Below are 22,727 nucleotides of genomic sequence, written 5' to 3'. Positions count from 1 at the left end.
CGAGTGGATATTGCACGTCATTCATTTTGGTTATTGACAAATACATCATGACGATGTCTTCGAATAACAGCATTATTTATAAGGGATAGTCTGCATATTGTCTGCATACAATCTAACCAAATACGGAGCGGTCTACATTATGTTGTCAAACTTTACTTCTTGTGCGGTTTCGATGTTTTCCTTTAGTTTGCAGTATAGCTTGCCACAAAGTATCTACTGGTATATCCTACTAATATTACAAACGTGAAAGTTTGTAAGTATGCATGGATGAATGCTTGTTATTCTTTCATGTAAAAACTACTGAACCGATTATAATGCGATTTGCCATGTAGATAACTGAAGAACTACAATAGAATATAGATATCCTGGAAATCCCACAGGAACGGGAACTATGAAGCTACTAGCGAAGCCATGGGCGGGAATCTATAGTGTTAAATGTATCCAAACTTTACTGCTCGGATACTTTTGCTATGTTCACCTTCACCGAAAGCATCTAAAGAGTCCATATTCTTGCAGGTGCGCACCTCCGTCGTACAACATCGCAAGAGGCGGAGAGGCGGCGTTCCTCGTTGGGCAACGTGCCGGCGGCGAGGCATCGTGCCTCGGACGCCTCGCTGGACCCCCACCACGCCGCTATTTTGTTCCGGGATGCTAGAGGGGTAAGTTTCATGACCGTCGGTCAGAACCCTCGGACCCGTCGGACGCCTCGGTCAATGACCGAGGCTTCATATTTGTGATTTGAGATGAGGAGATTGCTTTGGATTTGTTAAGATAGAGTAATGAAATCAAATGTAATTGCTTACTGATAAAATTATTTACCTACGAAGTGGGGTGATATAAGATTTCAATTTTTTTAATAATTTGTAAAAAAAAAACTTTGCATACTTTAGTTCTTGTAATTTAAATACCTCCACGTTTGTAGCAAACAATAACAAGTCATAAATATTGTTATCTATTTTTAAATTAATCTCAAAAATATAGCCAAAGGACATTTACTATTAAATATCATTACATTTGGGTATTAATTTTCCTGTCGTTAATTTATATAAAATATACAGTCCACGTGCTTATATCACTATTTTTATAATAAGGCGTCTAAAAAGTAACAATTGTACAGTTAATTTACGTAATAAGAAGTTATAAAAGATGTGTTGAATGACTATTTTTTATGTTATTGCTAAGTATTAAAGTTCTTCTATGAACAACAAAGTTAAATCTTAAAACTCAGTTTGTGAATCCCTACAATTGCTTTTATAGAGACAGTCTCCGAACAATGAGGTAGTAGCTATCGTCAATAGTAGGTATCTGAAAATTTTCGTTGTGTACTATTGTCTTAATATAAATAATATTTTTATTTGTAAAAATCAACCCTTGTTTACCGAATGAGAATATCGAAGTTATCATTTTTCCGAATAATAATTATGTAGTTTAATGTTTCTTTTTCCAAATATATGGCTATCCGTTTATGAATCTATATTCTATAGAGGTGAAGTTTTAAAAAGAAAAATAATCACCATAAGGTAAAGACGTAGAAAACCAATGACTTAATTTTTATAATTTTCAAGTTAGTAATTCATATATTTTATTAGAAACAATCAATAAAACCATTAAAGTACTGGCTAACTTCACCTATACCTACTTGTATTTTAATTACTATTTTGCGCGGAAAAAATATTTATCATTTCCTGTATCTAATACATTGTAAACATAGCTTTATTTCAAATATTTCCTCAATAAATTGATTAGGAAAGCGCTCAACTTATATCGTTAATCGAATTTATTAATTAATTAAAAAAAATGACCTGTCCCTTCTTCGTGGAAATACACTTTACTATTATTAGTGTAAACACAACATAAACCAGCCATACCCACACTAAAGTGTGTATAATCTTATCTTTTACTTTTCCTGTTCCGATATCTATTGTAACGGTTGTTACTATAATAATAATATTGCCATGCGAATATAACTCACAAATTAGTGTGGAATCACTTGACCCCGATGAGAGTATTGTGTTCTGTTTGTAGCTCGTCTTCTACAGTTTTATTGTACGATTTTGAATAGTTGCAGTTTTTATTCACACCATTATGAATGACATTTTGTTACTTGAGCACTATGTGAGTTTATTTTTATCTTATACTAGCTTTTCGCGCCGTACCATTGAGAAGCAATATTTTTTGTACTTTTTCATATTTTTTTCTGACTATTTTTACCTAATCCTAGCGTTGACAAATCTAATGAAACCAATATAATCCGATTCCGATTTCCGATTCAACATCGTGTAAATAACACGATTAACACGACTTTTATACAGGTACCTATATATTGAGCTAAATGTGGTAGGTAGTATTGATTGTATCAAAAATTTAAAAAACCTTTCTGGCAGTTGCGTACAATAATATTTTATTAGATGACGCATGGAGCTGCAAGCGATTGCCCCTCATAAAACCTTAACCTATATATAGCTTACATAGAGTTCATTTTTATAAATACATCTAGGGGAAGTTTTGCTACTAACTTTGTTACCCTTTTTGCAATACCCTTTCTGCAATAATTCAAACATAATTTCGGCTGCATCCAGATTAGCTGAAGTAATATTACAAGATGTCTTCAAGTAAAATTTCAGGACTTTTTTGTGCGCCAAAACGATTGTTATCAATCGTTTTTATGACTTAACTTTTTAAGCTACCTATCATAGAAAAACCTATTGTATTCAACAACATACAGTGAAGCTTTTTATGTAAGCATAATTATGATGACTTTCAGCAAAAAAGAGAGCTTTGTGCTCACTTTTTTGCTGAAAGTTCTGTTTAGTGCTATATTTTCGATGTATACAAAATAGTAGCGGAAAAAGTGCTACATATTGAGAACCTTCGTTGTTATGGAAACGTCGACTAAAAATTTAAATTCAGCACGCAAATTTAACCGCAATCAAGTCATATTCAAAACGAAGTGTGACCCGCTTCATAGTGCTATTTAATTCATGAAATATGAGTGGGTAATATAAAAGCATTTCCTTTTAAATAAGGTCTCACTATCACTTATTCAATGCGAAGTACCGTCATTTAAGGTTACAATATTAACGTTTGTTTTCTTTTTCAGCTGCCGGTAGTGGATCCGTTCCTGGAAAAAGTTAATCTTTCTGACCTGGGTGAGTTAGTAAAACGTGTATATGCACTCACGCCTCAACGTAGAGAATATTATTAAGGAAATGTCGCTGCTGTGATATTCCGCGTTACATTGAATCTATCTCGCTGTATTCTGAAAGTCTGAAGCAGTTAGCGCATGCTAAAAGTATGTGAGTACTTGGAATTTGAAAACATGTCCACTGCTTTCAAGCTGGCTGCAGCTAAATAGAAAATAGGAAGATGATTTTAATAAGATAAAAATTTACACTCTTGCGTAGCAACACTATCGTACCTAGTTATTTAATATAAGATTCTTGATTAAAATTTTCATACAGTGATTTAAAATCATGTAGCATTTAATAGCTCGGAGCATGAACCATTTTGATTTGGGCTCGGCTATATCGTACAAGATTTTATAATGCCAAGCCAGATTTGCGTAAGTTTTGAAAATGTCAACACATTAATTTGTTTGTTATCGATTTTATATGTATCGAATTCTTATTAAATTTACTTATCGATCATGAATATACATTAATAATCAATTGGGACTAAAATGCTCTGTAGATTACTGATTTGAACTGTTATTTTGTATAGTTAGTTAAAGAAACATCACAGTTGTTTTAATTGGATCATTTCATCCTAAATACTGTATTCTTCATATCGCGAAGGAACTTACTTTTGACAATTGAGCATTGTAATACAAAAAACTACCAATTAAATTCAATATAAATTACGAGTAATTGGTAAAAACAGTTTCGGTTCGGAGCTGCGAAAGATTAACCGGAGGTCGTGTTTCCATTTGTTTCTGTGGAGCTATCAAGTTATTTGATTGGCACTATTTCGAACAGGTTCATTCCGATACCTTTGAATCGAACTCGTGTCACAGAGAGCGCGGCTATTTCCGATTTTTGTTCTGTTGCTTTTACAATTATAAAGAACCTTTACGGTGTGAATATTCGTGTTGAATAAAATAACGATTCCAATCCTCTTTTACAAACTGAGTCTGACACTTTTGAGCCCGAATAACTAATTGTACTGGGTTGTTTTAGGTGAGGATTCTATTAAAATTATACTGAGTAACTAACCCTCACTAGGTAGGAACATTCCTCTGATTGCATCTGTCTCTAATGATATGAAAATGTGTCATCCATACTAATATTATAAATGCGAAAGTAACCCTGTCTGTCTGTCTGTCTGTTACTCAATCACGCCTTAACAGTTCAGTAGAACCAATTTGCATGAAATTTGGTATGGAGATATTTTAATACCCGAGAAAGGACAAAGGCTACCTTTTACTGCGAAATATGTACCACGGGCGAAGCCGGGGCGGACCACTAGTTTAAATATATATTTGTAAGTATTTCTGCTTCTTTATCCAATCGCTACACGTTCAGGTGTAAGATTATCTACATATTGTCTGGGGTTTGATCTAATAAAACTGTCCAATTTCTGAGTTACACATAGAAAAATCAATTATTGAAATTATTGTAATCAAAAATGTCTCCCACATCTCGCTGAACAGGTATTCACTTTGTTATAATGAATATCAAAGCTATTATAGGTATGTTTAATTTGAGATGATTTCGTTACTATAATTTTTACTCATAACCTGAGTCTATATTTAATTTAGCAACGTAAATAACTCAGATAATATTGTGTGGTACACATGCATTTTTATAGAGCATATGCTTAACGGCTATTAATATTGATAGTTTATTAATCAGGAAACCAATTAGAGCAAGTAACATTATTATTTCTCTCGTTCGCAGTAAAACCTTAGAGATATAAACGCTATTTATAGGTGCTGAATTGTAATCAAAATCATACATTACTATATTGATTGCTCCAAATGTAGCATTGTTGATGACACAAACTAAATAATGTTTGTTAATATAATATGAAAGTTTTGTGATATGTGTTTCTATTGTATTTATAATTATTTTCCCTATTTATATTATATTTGGTTTGTCTTGATGTGACCCAGCTTTTATTATCTATTTCCTTCTTATTCGTTTATGTTTACTGCGTCTTCTTATCAGAGTTAGGTTAATACAATTACGCTTTATTTTTTTATCCTTGCAGTAAAATATCAGAAGATTATATTAAAAATGAAAATTAACATTACGCTTTCCAAACCACAGTCAACATTTGAATGAAGTATACAAGTTATCGCTTCGTTTTATTGTAAATATGATTGTATTAAGTTTACGATCGATAGCGATAAAATAATTCTGTATCATTGTATCGGTTTACAATTCTTTTAATGCACGTATTCTATAAAAGTATTTAACCAAATATGTTAAAGTATTTAGTGAGAGATGGAAATTTTTTGTGGATTATGAGTGAGAAAAGATTGTTATTTACAAAAGGTGCGATTTGTTATGTACAATCATACAAGGTTATATCTACATGTTTGTAAGTAAATTTTAGTTGCTAAAATGTAATGTAAAATACTATTAGTATCCTACCGTGTAACGTAAGATACTTATAGTTATATATAGGTGAGGGTAATTAAATGATATAATTTTAATCATGACAATAAAGCAATAAAATTATTAGGTATATCTTTCCTGGTTATTTTGAAAATACCACTTTCTCCGTTATCATTTATATTTCGTTTCATATTTATTACTCATTAAAGTGCATTCTATGGTTTACATTTCTGATTAGTTCGGCTTGCCATACAATATATTAACATTAAATTTGCGCGGTTGACTGTAATTTCGCGATAAATTTGGATCTGGTACAGATTATATTTAGCGTTAGTTTGGTGTAGTTGTTGTGTAGTGAGTCGGATGTGTTGTAGTCGCGTCTCCCCGGCACAGCAGGGTGGGCGTGGGCCGCGGGAAAGACGCCAAACTGTGGCCGGTGTCAAGTTCAGACTCGGGTGCGCGAGCGCCTCGCGTATATTTAGCAGTGAGCCGTGGGAGGCGCGGCGGGCCGCACCGAAAGGCGGCGGGCGATGCGCCGCCCGACCCCTGCGCATGCTGCGCCTACACTACTTCTCGGACCACCCTGCCCTCGCCGTAGACGACGGCGGCGAAGAATCCGTCTACTCTATCGAGCTCATCAAGGAGTTCGAAGCGGTCGGCCGCGCGTGGAAATCATTCCTCACTGATTGGCTAGAAAAAGGTGCCGGCTTGTTTATGCCTCCCACGCGTTGCCCCCCTGTTTTGAGTCGCGTGTTTATGTTATAGACGCGACGCGGCGTGATAACGAACGGAATACAGTGCCCGACATTCGGAGACTCGTCCATCTAAAAATTTTACGTGTCTACACGGATTGTGTTTTAGGGAATAAGTATGATTCAATTTCGATCTTCTGTGAAATTAGTGTCGTCAATTTTATCGAAACACAAACGTTGCACGACCTTGCGAACTCATGAATATGATAATGGTTTTTATTAGCGGGTAACAAGAATTTTACCTTCATAATTAAATCTACGGCTCATATCGATAATGATCTTACGTCACTCCGAGGTTCCCGGTGACGTCAGAAGACGGCCTCAACATGGTTTGCGCAACGCTCAGAACATAAATAAACAAACGGCGCACACACACACGTGGCTTTTTTTTATAAAAACTCAGTGTGGGAAGCTTAATTGTAATGACTAATGACATATGTCAGTGTTTTAACATGAAGTAGATTTAACTGCATTGAATTTAACGTAATTCAAACTTGAATAATTATTGCTGAATGCTCACACCGGGTATTGAAATTTTAACAATCGTAGGTATTATTTCTCTTCCTTCTTGAGGAACGTTTGTTTTCTTAGATCAAAAATAACCTAACTTTTTCTTGATTTAAAAGTTCCTTTTAACCAATTTTATTATGTAGAATGAAGTCCGATTCTGTAGTCAAGCTTTTGAATTTATGAATCTTAAAAGCGTCCTACTCAATCAACATATTTTTTTATCACTTAAGCGCTGTTTAATCCATTTTTGTATTTTAATGAAAATGATAAATTTCGTTATTATTTTATATCAATGAATTAACCAGAATTAACCTAATTAAAAAATAATTACATAAATTTAGGAATAAATTAACGTCTATATGCCGGCGGCTAACTTATCATTCAGCATGCTATTTGAAAAATGATAAAAACATAAAATGCAATCTCATATCATATACATTTATCTAGAATATCACTCGTCAGTTGCTTAGTAATCATATTCTTAAATTGAACGTTTGTAATTTATGCCAATTACCTATATCCAGGATATCATTGTAGTTTCTGATGATGATATTAATGAAGTTTTATATTACCGTACAAAATGTGATTCTTTCTGTAACCTTAATACAAACCTTAGTATGAGCGTCACTTTGATTGGTCCGGTTTAAATGACGCAGTGTTGTAATAAAATTTGTCTTGTGCAATCAAATGAGGCCAAAAGAAAATCGAAGTTTTATTCATGAGAATTAGTGCTCGGCAACAATGAATGTGAATCATATATGCACGCCTTGCACAAAACGTAGACGATATCATATCGTACTTCATCGCAATGCGCAGGTCAAATTCATATTCCTGTGTCCCATATTTTAGGAGATAAAAATAGATAAGTACCATTATGAGAGCTCTTAGACATCTCAAAAAGCCAATCACAATACAATGCTAGCAAATTATATGAGACAGTTTCCAGCAAGATGGGTCTGATATTTGGACTCTTGGAAATTCATACTAAAATGGTTATAAATAGGATGCGAGCATATGAGGGTACACTAAACGGATGTAACAATATGAATTTAGACACAATAGGCTTATCAACGTTTGTCAATATCAGCTTCTATTCAAGAATGTAGCATCAACCGTATTGTTAAAACAGTGTAGTTGGATTACGTTGTTCGTAACACTACTCTAATTACAAGCTGATTTTTTGCATCCATAATTTATACCAATAATACGTATAATAGGTTTCATTCGTAAATTACGTGTGACAAATATAATTGTTCCTGTCCAAGTTTATAGTTGCGAAATGCAATTGTGCGTGACATCCAGGAAAGTCGGGAATTCCACGTTAAATGGTATTGCGGTCGTACATGTCACTCATCTTTAATAGATTCGTCCGATTTAACTAATAAATTCCATTATAGTCCTTCAACTATAATGGAATTTGTCTCTTAGAATTTATCTATTGGAATTATGGATTTGAAATTATATTATAGATAATATAATCAATATAATGGTATTGATATACTTATATATTTATAAATATCGTATTTAGGTAGTGCTAAATTCTCTATTCTTGTACACACAAAGTGAATTTAGGTAATTTGCCAAAATGGATTTGTTTTATATTTTTGTAGAAACATAAATTCAATCTGCAAACGAAGCTCATTTTGTATAAAAAATTCCGTGACAAGTTTCATAATAAGCCTTGTAGTCATTAAGGTAGATTATAGTGGAGAGATGTCCCATTTTCGTACCTAGTTAGATAGTCAGACCAGAGATAGATATAAATAATATAATTTAGTTTCCAAGATTATTTTCAGTGCCAAAATCATGACTAAAATATTGCTTTTGTTTCATGGTATTTATTTGGTACTGCAAATTGAATATGTTAACCTACTCAGATGTGATAAAAATTTCGGTTTCGTACTTGTCACGAACGTATACACTATACATGAAATGAATTGTTCTTTTCATCGAATTTTAATCCCTGCATTCGCGTTGATTAATGGAACTGTTCGCGAATAAAACAAACTCTCTAGTCAAATTTGGTTTGTTTGGCAACACATACAAAGCAGGGAGCGATCACTTAATTGAAGCACTGAAAACCAACAAAGCTCATCCCACGTTTATTCTGCTAAAAGCCTATGTATGTAGCGAGATTACTTTGCTATATACATTAAAAGCTTCAATTTAACAATTTAGACGTAATACAGTTATATAAAAAGAATTGTTATTATCCCGTACGTATATTATCCTGTTATAAGAACGTAGGAGTGTCGGTTGCGTCTAAATTATCCAATCCATCCTCCTTAAGGACCTCGCTTATCGAGACACATCAGTAACGTGTGTGTTTTACACGTGTCGCTTGGTAATCTGAATATTGGAGAGCGCAAGTTGGCGTAATTGAAGGAAATAAAGCCCCGTTTCCACTAGGCAACATCTGACACGCGATATGTTGTACAACATGTTAGAATATAGTGCGATACTTTTGTTGAACTATGTCTACGCTCTACTACAATTTGCTATAATATACTCTTCTGACTAATATCGAGAAACACAATACGAAAAAAAGCTCTCCTACAGATTATATCCTCCTCCTCCTCCGACCGTGCATATCCTGACACTATTTTCAAGCGTGACTCAATATTTGTCGTATTGATTTCTCTAGTAAATATGAGATTTATGACAGTATCAGTAGGTAGTATGTACGTAATCTTTTCATGTATGGCAAAAGTAATAGCTAAAATGGATAAGTATGTTTAATGACAGGACGGATATTACAGAAAACCTATTTCCAGGTGAACTTAAACATGTATCGTTTGTATTTCAAAGCAGAAGCTGCTTATTTTGAGAATGTATTTCAATATGTTTGATTACACCTGATATTATAGACAGACTATATTAAGTAATAAGCAGTGTTTGTCTCTTTTATCATCATAATTAGTCGTAGATTTGACTATTTCAATGTTTTATGTTATGATTAGGCACATCCGATACAGGGTTAGTTTTCTATGACCGGCCAAATTTTCAGAAATGGTTCAGAATCGATAACATTTTAGATCTAATGAAAAAAAAAAGTTTTTATAAATTCGATTTCATTCCTGTCCGCCACTAAAAAGTGAACGTGTGGACATTACAAAAGCACAATTCAGTTCAACAACCTAGATAGGTAGAAGTTAGCACACACATAAATTTGGCGATGCGCGCACGCACACAAGTGCATTGATTCTGGCGGTGTTTACGATTTAGGAAATTTTTAAGACATTTTCAAATGAATGCTATTATTTTTATTTTATTTTATTCGACAATAATGTTTCAAATGTACCTTTGGTTTAATATCTAGATCTTAATTTTAAATTTTGGCTGGTCATTGAAAACTAACCCTGTATAATAGACAGACTATTAATACGAGAGTTAGCAGTATTTTCTACATTTTTACCGTTTTTTCGCATAGATTAAATAATATTTTATAATTAATTTACAGAAGAGGACGAATCGCAGATATTCGTGAAGTTCTTCAAGTTCCACAAGTGCTACGATCTGATCCCTACGTCGGCGAAACTGGTCGTCTTCGACACGCAACTGCTTGTTAAGAAGGCGTTCTTCGCACTTGTATATAACGGTAAGTGCTTTACTATGCAACTATTATATGTTATATTTATATTGTGTGTTGAGTGTATTATTTGTTTAATCTTAAAATATAATGTTTGAAAAAGTTTAATGATTGTGTAATATGGATAACTCTTGATAAGGTGTTTTTCTTTCGTATGGATGCTTCCTTTTCAGGATGAGATTTGATACGTTTTTTTTTTGTTATCGGTTATTTGCCTCATAATTAGATGGATAAGTAATGATTTTAATAACTACATCAGTTGAGGACTTTTCTGATGTTACAAACATTTTAGTTTCGCTATATAGATTAATCAAAATTTAACTGCATTTCGTATGATGTTAAGTGAAATAGGCAATATTTATATTGTTGATGTCATTTCTCATTAAAATATTATCGTATCGAACAGGCGATACGAAACGATTTCAAATGCAAATATATTTAGAACGTATAATAATGACACGTTGGTTTTAAGTAATTGTTTAAAGTGACTCATTAAAATGAACATTATCCATTGTGTTTGTAATTCATCAGGTTTATTTTAGAATTTCATTTTAGTTTAAGATTTAAACAAAAAAGTAGTCACGCTGTCGTATTTATTCTTTGAAAAGTATAAATAGTATATACATGTTTTCGATAGAAAAGTTTATAGCGCTGGCTGGTTATTTCTATTCCAGAATCGTTTAGAACGCATGAGTTTACTTTGTCGTAAAGAAAAACCTACTCAGATCATATAACATGTCCCCACTTACGATTAATTTCCTCAAAGCCATGAATATACGAAATATATATTCTATTTCTGAGAATACATTCACATTATACTTACAGTCGATTTTTTCGAAGATTTATGTTACGTTTGACCACTAGAATGAATGAAACGTCAACTTATAAACCTAGTCGAGCCTTTACAAGTACATTGCCTCGAGAAAAGTAGGAAAAGAGTAGTGTAGTGTACTTCACAACGACTCTCATTAAATGCTTCTGTAAGAAAATGATGATGAGTGATCTCATTCACCAAAAAAAAGAGTACCATTTTCATTTCATCAACACTTAAATATGCACTATCAATCTTATGCATCATTAATTGAATAAAAGCAACAAATAAACAATACAGGTGGCAATATTTCACTTAAGTTGTTTTCATTATAATTTAAATATTCATAGTATCCTTGATGTTATTTGCACTGCGACGTATTTACTTGTACTCTATTGTTAATGTACTTAATCGTATTACTTCATTATGAAAACGATTTTAATTATAAGTATGCTGTAACACTGCAAATTGTTTGTTTATCAAAAAGCTATGCGATTGGTGTCATGTTTAGCAAGCGATGTTTTTGATCAAAGCTGTGCGATTCAATACAATGCCAAAATAGTAACATTATTTTATTTCAATACAGGAAACCCCGTAAGAAACAATAAGCCGTTCTTGTGCTGGATACTAAGGTGTATATCGTTCCTAAGACCTAAGTATATACCTACTAGCTTACCGCCCGCGGCTTCGCCCGCTTTCTCTAAAACGATTTAAGATTTAAACTATCTTATCTCTCAAGTTGGATCGAACTGCACATGGTGTGCGAATTTTATTATAATCGGTTAAGTGGTTTAGGAGTCCATTGAGGACAAACATTGTGACACGACATTTATATATATTAAGATTATAACGATATCTAAAACGTAGCGTCTTATCTCTAGCTATTGACTGATAAAAGTCTTTATTTTTATACATGTCTTGTCGGTTTATTTGTATTTATATCAGTTATATTTTTTCAATATAACAATTTTGTAAAAAAATTATTTGAAAGATCTAGAGTATGCAATAGTTAATATAATGTGTTAAGATATATTACTTTGTAAGGAGCCTTGTGATAATAATAATAATATATTCGTACCTTGCTTCTATTTGAGTAAATAGTCTTCGTTTACTTTGCTTGCTATCTCCACTGATTTGCCTTGTATATATTATTGTTTCTTACGGAGGTTTATATATTTACCTACAATCTATATTTTTAATGTTTTTCTTTCAACATTGTGTTTTATTAAAATTTGTTTTTTTCTTTTATTAAATTATATTTGTGCTATAAATAGGTACCTACTTCTTTACAGTGGAGATCAGCAATTATGTTTTACCGTAATAATTTTAGGAAAACCGTATTACGTTCTGTTTTCCATTCATAAAGACGAAGTTAAACTAAACTAATGTATTAATTCGAGTACGTTTATATCTGAACGTTAAAAGCATTGCTATATTTAGTTTCGGAGTAGTAAGATGATGGTTTAAACTATTTAATTAAACATCGAAATATTAATAAAACATAACAAGCTATTTTAGGAAGCAAATATTTAAATTTTTTCGTTCGTATCCAAATATAGATAAGAGGTAAATATGAGTCTTACCTAAAAATATTTTTTTCTTTATTTATAGAGACGATTACTATAAATAATAAATACGTGTAACAAGTATTATTATAGAGCTGCTTTGATAAGAGAGCAACAAAGCGATTTTACAGTGCGATGTTCATGAATTAATTTCCAATCTCCTTTAAAAGGAGGATTGCACTAAGCTTTCTAAACAACTGCTGTATATACAAACAGATTACCCATAGGGCTTTATACTTAGGGATTATACTTGGGAATGAAGTGCTATTTCTGTATAATAATACAAAATGATAATATCACAAACTGTAATATTACTAAGTATTTTAATATGAAAACTTTCGTTTGATCTAACAAATTATTAATTCAGATTTCAGTTATCAGTGTACAATAACAGTGTTTTTAATAATGACGCAGGAGAACATTTTCTTAGTAGGTCAGATTCGAAATCATTGTTGTATAGTTCATTCACTCAACAAAACAGGCAGAAAACATAATGTATTTGTAGGAAATTCTATAATAATTGACTAAGCAATAAATTAGTTATGAATAACCAATAAATTCATGCACTCGAACTGCTTGTTACCAACGTAAACACTTTTAACTACGCAATTCATGATATATTGTGAAGTGCAGTGTTTACTTTCATACTTGAACCTTAAAACGGCATTTAATTGGCAATATAATGTAGTAACGATCCTAACCAATCCCACCAGGAAATGACATTAATGTCTCTGTAATACTTAATTATGTGGGGATATTAAACAATTTGGTTAGTCACAAAGATTTGGACGTGCGCCAAACACAATTTAGTTTGTATCTAAGAAATATTTCACGACCGCACATTAAAAGTAGCACGGCGGCGATGAAAATAAAACATACTACGTAGAACAATATAATCCATTCATAAAAAAATGTCCTGTTTGGCACATAATTCATTGTTTATGCGCGAAGTTTTAAATAAAATATTTATAGACAAATGAACTATGATGAAATGAAATGGATTACATTTTACAAAGTGCAGATAGGCAGAATTGCGTATGCATTGATGGATGCGTGTTTTGTAAAAGGTTTTATATTTTTTGATGTACGTTATTTTAGGACGCTAAAACAAAGGCTGGCTTAAATTTGTAGTTGTGTATTTTCAAGCCGTGCTATCAGTTTCATATGATATCGATATTCTGAGAACTATACAGCTAACTACGGGATCACTAGGCTACAGTATTAAATATCCCAATATCAAACGTTATTAAGTTGTTGATTGTTAGTGGGAGTAGGTAACAAAGTATCGAGTTTACTCTTGCGGATAAGTCATACCAGTTTTATGCATCGTATAAATTATAATAGATATAATTTTCCTCGCAAATATGTTATATCAGAAATTAATTCGAACAATAACTGATCTTTTTACATCATACAGTACATTTTTCATAAAAGTATCGCGAGATGAAGTGAAACTTTAAATTTATATATCGCAACCCTTAATTGTTACATTTTAAGTTTGAACTTTACATTATACATTGGGTACCTACTGGGAAATATAATATACAAGTAAAGACGAATTGCGCACAATATATACCATACTGATGTTCAAAGTTGCATTGTATTAAACGTGTTGGACTCTATGTGAACCTCCACTTTCATTGTAAAATCGTTTTATGGCCCCGCGAGACAGGCTGTGCTTAGTGCGGGGTTCGCTGTCGTATTCTGTACTTATTTTAATTACCTTCTTTTGGCAAATAAATATATATTTTTTTTATGATCGTTCATTGGTTTTGCTTTTGCCTTTGTGAGGATAGATACTTTGGATCTGTATAAAATAATATAATCTACGACTATAATCGATCTCTGTTTCTAACAAGCACGTAGGCCACATTCAATTAAAATCTATATATTAATACATAGGCCATAAGCACTGTTCATCTGGATATCACGCGAATGATCTTGCCGGTTTCTCAATAGATAGATTTCCGAATCGGTGGTAAATGATAGAACTGTTATGATGATTTAAAAGTGCTTCTAGAAGAAGTCTAATTGAAAAAAAAGAAACGCGTTCAGGTTTTTTATGCGTGTCAACTTGTACGCAGGCGTTCGAGCGGCGCCGCTATGGGACTCCCAACGGCAGCAGTTCGTAGGCATGCTGACGATCACCGACTTCATAAAGATCCTGCAGATGTACTACACAAGCCCAGACGTTACTATGGACGAGCTGGAAGAACACCGACTTGAGACTTGGCGCCGTAAGTCTTTCCTTTAATAATGATTTTCATAGTTTTATGTACAAGTTAAAATGAAATAGCGGTTATTTATTCGCCTAAGTGCTTGAATTCTAGAGATTCCTTAAATCGATTTTTTCTCGAACTACTTTACTGAACTTGAACAAAATATTTCACATGATTAAAAAAGAAACATTGAATCAAATTAATATTAATTTGGTAGTAGAATTAATTAAATTAACAGAAGCATTTTCATAACTCGCACTAAGCAATTTATTCTTTACGATAATTTGATTTTAATCTACATCGTATCCGTTTCCATTTCCACTCTTATGCATTTTTCTAATAATGCAACGGGATTGAATTTCAACGGTCGGTTACGCCAAACAAATGAGCATGCATTTTGTACACCTGTTCCACATAATTTCAGTGCTGTTATTGTAATTACATATCATTCGAATAAATCCGTTATCTGTTAATGCATACAATAAACGCGAGTTTGTAAGAATGTACAGCTCAAATACTTATAGACTACTAGCTTTCCACCTGAAGCTTCGCCCGCGCAGTCAAAGAAAAACCCGCATAGTTCCCGTTCTCGTGGGATTTCCGGGATAAAACCTATCCTATTTCCCGGGGTAAAAAGTAGCCTATGTACTTTCTCGGATATCAAAATATCTTTATCAAATTTCATGCAAATTGATTCAATAGTTAAGGCGTGATTGAGTAACAGACAGAGTTACTTTTGCATTTATAATATCAATAGTATGGATAGGCCCATGCCGAGAATAGATGGTTCATATGAACCACTAGGTGACTTTTATAGGATGATAGAAGAGCATAAATAAAATAAAAAGATTCAGCTATTAATTTAATGTAAGAATCTTTGTTGTTTATTTTAATATTAAACCTTAAATGTATCTTTCCTAAAACATCCAAGTTTATTTTTTATGATAAGGGGATCGGGGTATGTCTTTATTTCTCCCATGAACATTTAATTTTTATTATTTATTTTACATTTATTAATGTTTACGCTGAGCCAGGCGTGTAATTGTTATAAACTTGTTAGTTTTAAATCGGGTTAACATTCAGCGTTATTTGAAACCGTATCCTCATTACATAATAACTAAACAAATTATGTAATTATAAAATACATTTCCACTAGATTTTAGTTCACGTGATAAATTATTATCTTAGTCTGCATCATTAATCGTTACATTGATCGACTTTTTTTATTTTATTTTTTATTTATTTAAACTTTAAAAGGACAGAAGAAGTTGGTGTAAGTATCTAGGTAGTGGTTACCCCACAAAGGAGTATTGACTTAGCAGCACTGTAAGTTACCTACGTAAATAGATTCATGCTATTTTGAATCATAACTGAAGAATTATTCTATTTACATTTACTGTGTGAATATTTTACACGTTTCTGTTCGATTCCTCCATTTAATTTAACGAAATAGAGCCAAGAAAGCATGCAGGAAATAACCGAAATAAACCCAAAAACAATCATCATATGTTTTTGATAAAAAATTAATTTCTCTTCTTCTTATAAATAGCCAAAACTTTGTAGTAATCATTCCCTTGATTATGTCCTCTAGGACCCCGGTTTCCCTTTGGTAAACAGCAATCAGGGATTACGCACCTTTCAAACAGTGAAATTCTAATACTCCTTCGCTCCTAATATTGCTTCGTTATATGCTAAGTTCGTGATATTACCACGTCTAAAATTTCTAGTATACAAGATTGTGACCGTCCGTATGTTTGCCTTTGCAGAGGTCCTAAAGGGATCAGTGGTGCCTCTAGTGTCGATTGGTCCGGACGCGTCTCTGTACGAAGCCATCCGGATGCTGATCATGAACCGGATCCATCGGCTGCCGGTGATCGATCCGGAGACCGGCAACGTGCTGTACATACTCACGCACAAGAGGATATTGAGATTCCTCTTCTTATATGTAAGTAGAAGGTTTTGGATGTTACTGTTATAGATTTTTCGGTGGTGTATGATGTCTATATTTGGTTTTACAAGGTATAGGAATTGGGCATATATCATTGGTAGATAAATGTTTTAGTTGAAATGTCCATATATTATGAGAGGATTTCATAGTCACCTAACTATGCAGTCTTGTGCTTAGCCAGTAATGAAAGGTCAGGATGGCTTTTGATATATAATCTATAACTTTTTGAAACACAAGAATCCGCGTGTATTGTTAATAACTATTTTAATAAACCACATCCGTTTTGTTGCTTTTTTAATATGTAAAACTTATCGTCCATTTCAACAAAACCATTGAAGTTCAGAAACAATTAATCCGAATACACTCGTATGTCTTCATAACTCTCGGGCGATTTGCCAAACATAATTCTAGTGAATAATTATCAACTGAATGCAAATTGCATGAAAATACAGCTAGTCTAGTCTGGACGAGAATATATTACAGGATTATAATAAACTAGCTGCTCCGCGCGGTTTCACCCCCGTGGCTCCACTCCTGTTGGTCGTAGCGTGATGACACATAGCCTATAACCTTCTTTGATAAATGAGCTATCTAACAGTGAAATAATTTTTTAAATCGGACCAGTAGTTCCCGAGATTAGCGCGTTCAAACAAACAAACAAACTCTTCAGCTTTATAATATTAGTATATATTAAATCATTAGTGTACAGTCGTCAAGACATCAAGTGAGACTACTACTTCTGACAAAATAAAATCCAATATTTATTTGTATTCTATTGTAGTCTATCTGACTCCTTCATATGTGTAAAACATGTAATGTGCCTATGTTATGTAAAAAAAAAACTTTATTTAAATATATAGTTCATAGTAGTGATATAACCTCCTTTCTATGTCACTTTAACGATAAAATAAATGACACTAATAGGCGTAATGGATTGAGTATTCCACCTTTCTCATGTTATAATAGCTTGTACTATATTAATTTTAGTACACAGTTTTCTTTACCTAATAAAAATGACTAATAAGCTGAACTTCACGCTCCCATTCCATCTTCACCGTTTCACCATCCAACATCTACACGTGCCGCTGGCTTCCATCCCTTCGAAGTTGACGTACCATTTATGCGCTCAAAACGTTATCAGAAATCGTTCATCAACTTAACTGCAAGGGATTGGAACGCCCTACCCGCTTCCGTCTTCCCAGATAAATACAACTTAAACACATTCAAGGCAAGAGTGAATAGGCTCTATCTAGGCAGGCATGACCTTCCATAGACTGCATCACTACTTACCATCAGGTAATGGTGCAGTCAAATGCCTGGCTATTTCTATATAAAAAAAATAAAATAATAATTATCAACATTCGTTTCCAGATAAACGAGCTGCCAAAGCCCAAGTACTTACAGAACAAGCTTCGCGACCTGAAGATCGGTACATTGAATAACATAGAGACGGCAACAGAGGAAACTTCTATAATAGAAGCTCTGAGGAAGTTTGTTAATCGTCGCGTATCAGCCCTCCCGCTTATTGATGCTGAGGGCCGACTCAAGGATATATACGCCAAGTTTGATGTTATTGTAAGTTCTAACTCAAAATTATACAAACGTTTAACACAATTAGACTTCTATTAGAAGCTCTATGGATAACGTTATCATAACACTTATACAATTCGCTTTGGAAAGCAGTTTATGAAAAGATCCGGCAAGAAACTGTAGTTGCTACTCTGTTTGGATTGCTATCCCTATAAATAACTAGCTTACCGCCCGCGGCTTCGCCCGCTTTCTCTAAAACGATTTGAGATTTAAACTGTCCTATCTCTCAAGTTGGATCGAACTGCACATGGTGTGCGAATTTTATTATAATCGGTTAAGTGGTTTAAGAGTCCATTGAGGACAAACATTGTGACACGAGATTTATATATATTAAGATTTATATATGACGGAAGAAAGGGCCCGAAGGCTATTTTTAAAAGGTGACGTCAGCAATTCTGACGTCACCATCATCAGGGCAGGCGCTCATACTCGAAGTAGAACGCCTGTGGGTATTTTTACTGCCCTTTTATTCCACGTCGTAATTATAGAGAGAGCTCCGAACGCTCCAACGGCCGGCGCGTGAATGTGCTCTGTGCCGTCGGACGCTCGTATTTAAATTAAACCATGACTCACAAGAATTAGTTTGAGAGTGTTGCCACTCTAATTTTTGCAATGAATTTTTATCATTTTTAACAAACATTAATTATTTCGTTAATTTAACCACTTATTTAAAAAGATTTAAGTAAACTTTAGCTAGTTATAATTATTTAGTAGTTAGTTATGTGACAACCCTACGCTATATGTAATGTGAAGCGCTGACGGTGTGCTTTCGTTCGTGAGAACGTTTTATTCCTTTAAATTATAATATTAGAATAAAAACATATTGTGAAGCATCGTGCTCATAATAACACGTATATTGTAATTTTACTTTTTAATTAAAATAATTTAAGATATATAATTCTTTTTATTAATTCACTGGAAAGTGAATTTAACTGGCGCAGTCGGTAGGATACTCGGGTCGCCCGGCGGGAAGATATCCGAAATAAATATCGGTTCCGAGGCCCCGCGCGGCCGACCGGTTTTTTTAAAAACCCAAGCGAGTATCCAGAACATCAGCAGTATCCAGCCATCGATACAGAAACCATGTCAATGTGAGTTGCACAGAATTATTTTATTGTGTTGCTTTCCTATATTATATTCCTATATTAATTTTAGAATAAACCTTCACGATTTTCCATCCTAGGAAATCCCGGGGTACCGAGGCTGTTAATACCCAACAGTCCTCGAGAAATAGTTTAGTTGATAGTATTAGAAGTATTGATAGTTTTAATATGTCGTTTGACACGGAAGAAATTTTTAAATGCTTAAGGGTGGTCCCAGATTTTGATGGTAACCCCCATGTATTAACAAGATTCATTAGAATATGCGACCAATTAGTTATTAAATATATAAGAGATGACCCCGAGGCCACTCTTTCTAATTTATCGCTGATAAACGGCATTTTAAATAAAATCACGGGACCGGCGGCACGCCTCATTAATACTAACGGTATTCCTGATAGTTGGGGTGGAATCCGTGAGGCCCTAGTTAACAATTTTTCTGACCAGAGGGACGAGACGGCTCTGTATAATGATATAGCGTCACAAGCCCAGGGTGGCAGCTCGCCCCAAGAGTTCTATGATAGATTACAGTCTTTATTCAGTACCATGATGACTTACGTAACTTTACATGAATCTCTTAAAAGTACTATAGACGCAAAACGGGACCTATATAAAAAATTGACGAAACAAGCTTTTGTTCGGGGTCTTAAAGAACCCCTCGGGTCGCGTATACGCTGTATGAGGCCCGAAACAATAGAGAAAGCATTAGAGTATGTTCAGGAGGAATTAAATACAATGTACTTACAACAAAGAAACGATGCTTCATCCAAATTTAATTATTCGAATTATAATAATGTACCTAAGTCTATATATAATAATTCTTTAATGCCGTCACCCAATTTCCATGTACCCAAGCCCCTCTATTTACCTCAACCGTATATGTTTCCTCCTAAAGTCCGACCAAACCCACCGTATCAATTTAGAATGCCTGTTCAAAACCAGCAGCATGTTCCTAGAATGCCCACACGTACCCAACAAATATTCCGAGCTATTCCACCTAACTATAACCCCCAAAGCAACGTATTCCGATTACCACAACGTCCTCAACCAAATTATTATAAAGGTTCAACGCCAATGAGTGGCGTGAGTCATTATGTCGCGAAGGAATCACCCTCGACTGGACATGACTGGTGTAAGCATGGTAACCCACCACCTACTAACTATTTTAAAACTCGTGATATCAATGTTAATGAATGTGTGCCATATGAATATTACTCTCCATACTATGACTACTATGACGCTGATTATAATAACTATTATGTTGACTATGCTGACGATTATTACTCTAACTACGACGCGATTTATGATCAAAATTGTGACATGCCACCGGAAAACGTATGTGAAACTAATGAAAGTAATGATACTAACCAACACACTGACTCCACTGACAACGAAAATTTTCCGAAGGCCAGCCATACAAGAAAACCAAGATAGAAATTAATTTGCAGACGCAAAGGCAGCTACCGTACATACAGATTTTAGACCCACCATTAAAACTATTATTAGACACAGGAGCTAATCAGTCATTTATAAGTCCGGAAGCGGTTCAAAAGTTTTATTCAAATATAAGATTAAATTACGACCCTTTCGAAGTCACTAATATACATGCCACCACTAGAAACGATTTCTCTATTACTATACCATGTTTCAAAGAGTTTCAAGAGACAGATAAAATTACACTATTTGTATATAAGTTTCACGACGTATTTGACGGACTTATAGGTCTTGATTTGCTTGAAAAATTGGAATCGAAAATTGACTTAAAAACTCGGCAGTTTATTACGCGTAATGCCACTAACCCTATTAAAATGTATAATTCGTGCAATGTAAATTTATATGAATGCGTTTTACCAGCGGAGTCTTCCAAATTACTTAAATTACCCGTTAATGTACCAAATGGTGACACTTTCATACCAGAACAATTTATTTCAAATTGCGTTATACCTCATTGTTTAACGTCGGTTAAAAATAACAGAGGAATTTTAGAGGTTCGTAATCCAACTCAACATGATATCATTTTCTCAATGGATAGACATGTCTCCGGTGAAATTTATAATACGGAATTATTTAATCAAAATAAGTTATCAACCCGTACATCAGACGTTATATCTCGGTTACGTACAGATCATTTAAATCAGGAAGAGCGAGTTAACTTAGAAAGATTAGTTGCACAGTATTCAGACGTTTTCTATATAGAAGATGAACCACTTACATTTACTAATAAAATAAAACATCGCATACGAACCACGGACGAAGTACCAATTCATACTAAAAGCTATAGGTATCCATTTGTACATAGAAATGAAGTTAGAGATCAAATTCAAAAAATGTTAAGTCAAGGTATAATAAGACCTTCAGACTCAGCCTGGAGCTCACCAATTTGGATTGTTCCCAAAAAGGCAGACGCTTCAGGGAAGCAGAAATGGAGATTAGTCGTAGATTTTCGTAAATTAAACGAAAAAACTATTGACGACAGATATCCTATACCTAATATTACTGACGTCCTTGACAAATTAGGCAAGTGTCAATACTTTAGTACATTAGATTTAGCTAGCGGGTTTCTACAAGTGGAGATGGATCCTAGTGATATTTCTAAAACTGCGTTTAGCGTGGAACATGGGCATTTCGAATTTTTGAGAATGCCCATGGGACTTAAGAATTCTCCGTCCACCTTTCAGAGGGTTATGGACAATGTCTTGCGCGGTCTACAGAACGAAATATGCCTAGTTTATTTAGATGACATTATAGTCTTTAGCACCAGCTTACAAGAGCATATTGATAACCTTAAAAAAGTATTTCAACGTCTACGTGAGTCAAATTTTAAAATTCAAATGGACAAATCCGAATTTCTTAGGTTAGAAACTGCATATTTGGGACACATAATTAGTAGAGACGGAATTAAACCAAACCCAGATAAAATTAGAGCTGTAACTAAATACCCTATTCCAAAAACTTCTAAAGAAATAAAGCAATTTTTAGGTCTTCTAGGTTATTACAGAAAATTTATCCCTGACTTTGCCCGTGTTACAAAACCGTTAACTAGATGTTTGAAAAAAGGTAGTAAAATTATTCTAGATTCAGAATA

General features: G+C 33.8%; 1 protein-coding gene across 4 annotated transcripts in view; it reads left to right on the top strand.

The window, feature by feature from the left end:
- The window catches only part of LOC123705603, a 78,787-nt gene that overhangs the window by 49,634 nt on the left and 6,426 nt on the right, over positions 1-22,727 (top strand). For all 4 annotated transcript variants that reach the window (XM_045654470.1, XM_045654469.1, XM_045654471.1 and 1 more), the window contains 6 exons: positions 517-659; positions 3,101-3,149; positions 10,281-10,418; positions 14,870-15,022; positions 16,771-16,949; positions 18,324-18,527. In XM_045654470.1, the coding sequence (XP_045510426.1) occupies positions 517-659; positions 3,101-3,149; positions 10,281-10,418; positions 14,870-15,022; positions 16,771-16,949; positions 18,324-18,527 (866 nt within the window). The remainder of the gene's footprint in view (positions 1-516; positions 660-3,100; positions 3,150-10,280; positions 10,419-14,869; positions 15,023-16,770; positions 16,950-18,323; positions 18,528-22,727) is intronic.

Source organism: Colias croceus, chromosome Z (assembly GCF_905220415.1).
Source record: "Colias croceus chromosome Z, ilColCroc2.1".
Taxonomy (NCBI): domain Eukaryota; kingdom Metazoa; phylum Arthropoda; class Insecta; order Lepidoptera; family Pieridae; genus Colias; species Colias croceus.
Note: the sequence above shows the minus strand (reverse complement) of the source record. Positions and strands in the feature narration are given on the sequence as shown.